This window comes from Pinus tabuliformis, chromosome 8, assembly GCF_031772625.1.
Source record: "Pinus tabuliformis cultivar Carrire ecotype Pingquan chromosome 8, CPIR1, whole genome shotgun sequence".
Classification (NCBI taxonomy): domain Eukaryota; kingdom Viridiplantae; phylum Streptophyta; class Pinopsida; order Pinales; family Pinaceae; genus Pinus; species Pinus tabuliformis.
The window spans coordinates 1345024513-1345031114 of record NC_142294.1 but is presented as its reverse complement, the minus strand read 5'-3'; the positions used below and the strand labels follow the sequence as shown (position 1 = coordinate 1345031114).

Below are 6602 nucleotides of genomic sequence, written 5' to 3'. Positions count from 1 at the left end.
GCTAGTGTATTTGGCTGTCCAGAGGGATGCCCAAGGGGTGCTGGGGTGGGCTAACCATCGCCACCAAATTTTGGCTCCCATGGCTTTGTTACTGTGTTCAGGATCTCTGAGTCCTATGCCTCCTGTATATTTTGGCAGGCAGACTTTCTCCCATTTGAGTAGCGCCCATTTTCTATTTTGTCCTGATCCACCCCACAGAAATCTTCTTTGAAGGTTCTTGAGTTCTTTGAGAACCCATTTGGGTGCAGCTAGGATGGAGAAAAGGTAAAGCGGCATGGAGTTGAGGACAGCCTTGATGAGGACTATTCTACTAGCCATATTTAGCGAGCGATGGGTCCATAGGAGAAGACGAGCTTCCAATTTTTCTAAGAGCTGTTTCCAGGAGGAATGTTTAAGAGCTGAACTCATGAGAGGGGCTCCTAAATATTTGGAAGGCAAGGAGGCTGTAGTGAAACCAAGAATGCGTTCAATGGCTCTTTGAGTGGTCCCAGGGGTATTGAAAAAGAAAATCTGAGATTTGACTCGGTTTAAGAGAGCACCAGAAGCTTCAGAGAAGAGATTAAGAATGGTTTTGACATGACGAGCTTCCTGGACAGAAGGGTGGGCAAATAGCATATTGTCATCGACAAATTGTTGGTGGGTGTGGGTAGGGGAGTTGTGAAAGGAGAGCCCTTTTAGCCTTCCTTCTAGCTTGGCTGCAGTGATACTTCTACCCAAACCTTCCGCCATGATAACAAAGAGAAAGGGAGATAAAGGATCTCCCTGTCTTATACCTCTTGAGGGTCTAAAAGTGGCTGAAGGGGAGCCATTAATTAGCACAGAGAAAAAAACTGATGATATTAGACTCAGTATCCATCTTACCCAAGAGTGAGCAAAACCAAAAGCTATTAGAATTTTTTGGATATAAGCCCAGCTGAGACTGTCAAAAGCTTTGGAGAGGTCTAGCTTGAGGAGCATACCTGGTTTTTTGGTTACCTTTAGGGAGTGAATTAATTCATGTGTGAGAATAATTCCATCCGTAATTTGACGCCCTTCAACATATCCTGATTGTTCCGGCGAGATGATGAGAGGGAGGACTTTTTTGAGCCTGGTAGCAATAACTTTAGAGACGATCTTGTATATCATGTTACATAGGGCAATGGGTCTGTATTTGTCCGGGGTATTAGCATCTTCTCCTTTAGGCACAAGGGATATAAAAGTGGCTTTTAGACCCGGGTACATCCATCTGAGCTCTCTTGATTCTTCTACAACCTGCCATACCTCTGTTTTTATCAAGTCCCAGGATTTGTGGAAGAAATTTGCAGTGAATCCATCCGGCCCTGGCGCTTTTCCTTCCTTCATGTGCTGCACTGCTTCCTCCACCTCCTGTAAACTGATGGGTTTGATTAGTAGACTATTGTGTTCTTCCGTTATGACTTTGGGAATATTTCGGACAATTTGCTGGATTGCCGGAGTTCTGTCAATATCTGGCTCCTGCTGGACTTTTTTGAAATATTTTATAAATTCTTTTTCTATACCTTCATGCGTTTCAATCTTCTCTCCTTGCTCACTATGAACATGAGTGATTTGGTTAATCATTCTTCGCTGAACAGTGGATTTATGAAAAAACTTCGTATTCTTCTCACCACTTTTCAGCCATCGAATTCTGGACTTCTGACGCCAGAGAATCTCCTCCTGCTTGGCTCGTTCTAATAATTTGGCTTCTATTTCTTGTTCTTTTGTGGAAAGGTCCTCTGTTCTGTCGCCATTGATGAGGGCTTGCTGTACCTTTTTCATTTCAGCATTGAGTCGAGCCTGCTCATCAAAGATGTTGCCAAAAACCTTGTGATTCCACTGTTTGATAGCCTTTTTAAGATTTTGGAGTTTCCGTTGAAATCTAGCCATTCTGGAGCCTTCAGTTACATTATAAGTTGTCCAAGTAGTTCTGATGAAATGATCAAATTCTGGGTGGGCTAACCAGAATTCTTCAAAACGAAAAGGGCGTTTGAGATTAGTCCCTGGCCGGTTTCATTGCAGTTCTATAGGCCAGTGATCTGATCCTGAACAGGGGACGATAGAGGCTGTAAATTCTCCGCCCACATTGGTAGCGTTGTCAGAGATTAGAAAGCGGTCCAGGCGGGAAGCAATGTGGTGCGTTCCAGTTCTTTTGTTTGTCCAAGTAGCTATACCGTTGTTTGTGGGGATATCCATCAACCAATTGCTGTTGATGAAGTTTTTTAGAAGGCCGTCATCACTGTTCGTTTTGTTCCGGCCTCCCCTCTTCTCATCCATGCTGGCTATCATGTTATAGTCTCCTCCAGATATCCACAGGGGAAGTGATCTATTTCTGTTGAGATCTGAAAGAGTATTGAGAAGAATGCTTTTTTGGGCTGTTTCTTGAGGAAAATACACGTTTGTTAACATTCCATATGCATTTGTTCCTGTGAGGTGGAAAGTGGCTTGAATAAAATTTCTGTTGGCTAGAATATTACTGAGATTGATGATCCTGGCGTCCCAGAGAATTGCTAAGCCGCCTGAGGCACCTTGTGCATCTACTGCCGTGACTAGTCCGCCTGGCCATGCCGCAGCAGCTATTTTGTCTAACACTGTGGAGCTACATTTCGTCTCCTGCAGGAAGAGGATACTGGGTTTTTCTTGCTTCAACATATTTTTTAAGATTTTTCTTTTCCTAGGGCCATTGAGCCCTCTGATATTCCAAGAGATTAGCTTCATTGAGAAGGGTGGGGGTTGGAGTGGTAGTACTTAGATAGCTTGGCATATTGCCCTGATTCAACCAGTATTTCCCCTAGTTTGATTGTTCTCTCTAGGGTTGATTTTCTTCCCCTTTTCTTGCTGTCCTTAGTAATAAATTTGCCGTCCCATTGGCTGCCGATCTGGACTCCTAGAGAGTATTTTTTCTGAGCTCTTCCTAATACTTCTACTAGGTTGTCCAGTTGCTGTTCTGGGATTTGTTCAAAATTCTTCGTGCGGCATGCCTCTTCTAACCCTGGTAGATCCAGTTCCCCTATATCCAGGGGCACCGGGTCTTCCTCCATGATTTGGGGCTGTTGAAGTACTCCTTCAGCATCACTTAAGGCCTTTCCATTTTGATTAGGGAATTCCGTATCCATTTTTTCCATTTGCTTTGAAAACGATTTACCTGGATCTGTCTTATTGTCATAGTATGTGCTTTTTTGTCCCCCTTGCTTTGACGTTTCACCTTGTTGTTGCTGTGGAGCTGCATCTTCGTTATCCTGGTCCTTCTCTGAGTCTCTCCCTTCAGTGTTGTCTAGAGGAGCGTATCTGTTGCTTGTATTTACCTTATTGCTCTGGTTTGCTTTGGGAATGCTGGTATTCCTTTTATTTCCTCTTCTCCTGTTGACCACTTTGGTGAATCCATCCGTAGAAGGAGTATTGGGAATCTTATTTAGAGGGCAATCTCTATATAGATGTCCAATGTCGTGACATTTTCTGCATCTGAATGGCACTTGTTCATAGTCTATGACTTGAATCCATTCAGTGTCTTCATGGAAGAAGCTTACCGTGTCTGGCAATGGTTGCTTTAGATCCATGTATACGCAGATCCTTGCGTATGAGGTGTGCAGGCAGAGTCTTGTTTCCTCTGCTATTCTTACAAATTCTCCAATAGAGTTTCCTATTTCCTTCAGTGATTTTTCTTCCCAGTACTCCAAGGGCAATGAGTAAAGCCTTATCCACACTGGCGAATAACTCAGATCTATTTTGTCTGGGTTAAATCTTTCCACCCAAGCCGTTAGGAATAAGTCTGCTGAGTTAAAAAAATAAGGTCTGCCTTCTAGTATCCTGGTACGATCTTCCAGGCAGGTGAATTCGGCTGTGAAGAAGCCTTTTGCTCCCAAATGTAGGGTGATCTCTCCTTTTGGACGCCAAATTGTACTTATCCAAGCTCTGAGAGCCCGTTCTGTTGGCCAGATCCCTATGAACTTTCCTATCAATGCATGATCACGCATGTATTGTATTCTAGCATTGATTCTTTCGCTAGGAAAGTAAACCTTTGGTCTATTAGCAGCTACAGGTTTGCAAGTTGAAGAACTTACTGTTTTCCTGTTCTCTGTCTCAGTCTCCTGATTGTTCTGCTGGTCATTGTCCAGGTTGCCTCCGCCTTCGTCGTTCGTTTTGTCCCTTTCTGCTTCTCGCCGCTCGTTGTCTTTTGTTGATGGGGGAGGCTCAGAGCCCTCCCCCTGGGTGGGCATCATGATGTCTACCCGTATGCTGCCGTCCTTCAGCGCGCTGCCGTCCTGCGGCTGTTCTGGGTTTTGATCTTGGCAGACCCGCCTCCTGCAGGGTTCTGTCAAAACCCTAAGAAAGCTCGTGCTGCTCCGTTCCCCTTCTTCTTGTGTTGATTCATGTTTATGTTTATTGAAATATATTTTACTTTCTCATATGTTTCACCTTAATATTAATATTAATATTGATATTAATATTATTTTATTATTTTATCATTTCTTATGATCGACATGATTGTCTTCCTCAAATTAAATTTTGGATAGGGAATAGGTGGAGGATGGAATACTCTACAACAAATCCCTGTGATTAGCTCCCTTTTTTGCTTCCAAGGATTGTTTTAGTGTATTTTTCTCCAATTTTTTAAAAAATTCGGCATTATATATCAAGATGGCACTATTTTTGGCGTTGTTTACGCCAACAAAAAAATTTAGGAAATAATAGCGTTAGAAACAATTCCAAAATAGAGTTTGAAATAGAATTGGAAAAATCGCAGTAAATAGCGCCATAAGTAACACCATAAATTTCCCCAGAAATAACTCCAGTTATAGTGCCAAATTTAGCATCTTTTTTCGCACCTAGCGCCTTGGTTAACTCCCTTTCTAGCGTTGGATGTGCCTAAATAGTTAATTAATTGAGGTTTTAGGGTTTAAGTGAATAGGGGCTTTGAGGATTATGGGATTTAGGGATTTAGGGTACAAGGATTAAGGGTTAAGGGATTAGGGGTTAGGGTTTAAGGGATTAAGGGTCAAGAGCTAAGGGATTTGGTGCTTACAGGTTAGGTAGTTTAATGGTTAATGACTTAGGGATTATGGGTTAAGGGATTAATGTTTAAGTCATGCTTAGGGCATAAGGGTTTATGGATTAAGGGATTAGGGATTAGGGCTTAAGTGTTTAAGGGTCGATGGCTTAAGGGTTAGGGGATTTAGGGCTTTTGCATTAAGGGATTAGTGATTAACTAGGGTTAAGGGATTAAGGGTACTTTAGGAATTAGGGATTAAGGATTTAAAGGTCAATGTAGGCTTAGGGGTTAGGGGATTTAGGGCTTTATCGAAACTCTTGAAATGTAATGGAATGTCTTCCAGCATGCCCATCACCGATGTGATCCATCAATGTCGCACGGTGAGCAGTGAATGGGTCCAACATTGAAATTTCTTCAAACTATTCATGTATGCATCGAAATTTGACATGGTTAGACTAGACACATGCCTTGATAGTATGCGAGGGTTTGAAGAATCAAGGATGCTTAATGTCCCCACATAGTATTTGAGATCATCAACTTTTTCATCAATTTTCATGATGCAGTCTCATTGTAATCATTTGTCATTCCCATCTATGGAATCTTTGTCGAAACTCTCTTGAAATGTCATGGAACGTCTTCCAACATGCCCATCAGCAATGTCATCCATAGATGTTGTTATTTTCAGTCTTTATAGCCTTCCTCCAGTGATCAAACATGCTCTTACAAAGTGATTTTAATGTGTCAAGGTCAAATTTTGTCATTTCAGTGAGTCTTCAAGCAAAATTTGGTTGCTGGGCATTGGTTCTAGGGTTTGATTTTACCCTTGTCAAAGTTGTCCAAATGACGGTCTATGTCACTATTCAGCTGAGTCTACCATCACTTAGAGGGTTTCCATCATCATGTTAGGTTCCAATGGGTCATTTTACCCCTTTTTCATGCTTCAGTAGCGCCTAGCTACGGTCATTTCCCTCTCCTAGGGTTTTGAGGGAAATTTTTCTTGGACGGTCAAATCATCGGCAAAACTTGTATCCTGATGTTCATACACCTTCCCTTATCCTTAAAGTACCTCATCAAACACTTCCCATCACTGAGATCCCCCAAATTCCTCATTTTCGCACAAACCCTAGTTTCTTGCTACAACCTGGCAGTTTTCTAGGTTGGGCCTGTGTTTTGCCTTTTTGGACCCCTTCCCCTCACTCAATTTCAGAGATTCCACTTTCCCCTACTTCCTAACATCCCTCCCTACTTCCCAAAATTTCCTCAAGAATTTATAAGCTCCCTATCCCCTTAATTTCGCTTCATTTCGAAAAATCCCTTGTTCCACACATTGGGATAGGTTTCACTCAAATGATGTTTCTGAGCAGTCAAAGATGAATTTAGGAAACATGAGAAAGGTTTTTTTCCACAACATGCCAAGTAATAAAAACCTCCTTCACTTTTTACACAGGTGTCATGGTTTTATAGAAATGTCAAAAATACAATTGCCTCGGGAGAATTGATGCACCTCTGCAGTGACCTTGGAAAATCAAGTGTTCTCCTAGCTACGTTGGCCAAATGACTTTATTTATGATTCAAATGATAACCAGACGCAAAGAGATTTCCAATGAGCTATCATGAG

General features: G+C 42.1%; 1 protein-coding gene across 1 annotated transcript; it reads right to left on the bottom strand.

The window, feature by feature from the left end:
• Nucleotides 1-2007: 2007 nt before the first annotated feature.
• LOC149240460 (uncharacterized) lies at nucleotides 2008-2646 on the bottom strand. The gene has a single exon (XM_089370179.1). The coding sequence runs from the start codon at nucleotides 2644-2646 to the stop codon at nucleotides 2008-2010; it is 639 nt and encodes a 212-aa protein (XP_089226305.1).
• Nucleotides 2647-6602: the final 3956 nt, after the last annotated feature.

Coding starts and splice junctions, on each gene's coding strand:
- LOC149240460 (XM_089370179.1), bottom strand. CDS start 2,646: ATGTTGAAGCAAGAAAAACCCAGTATCCTCTTCCTGCAGGAGACGAAA.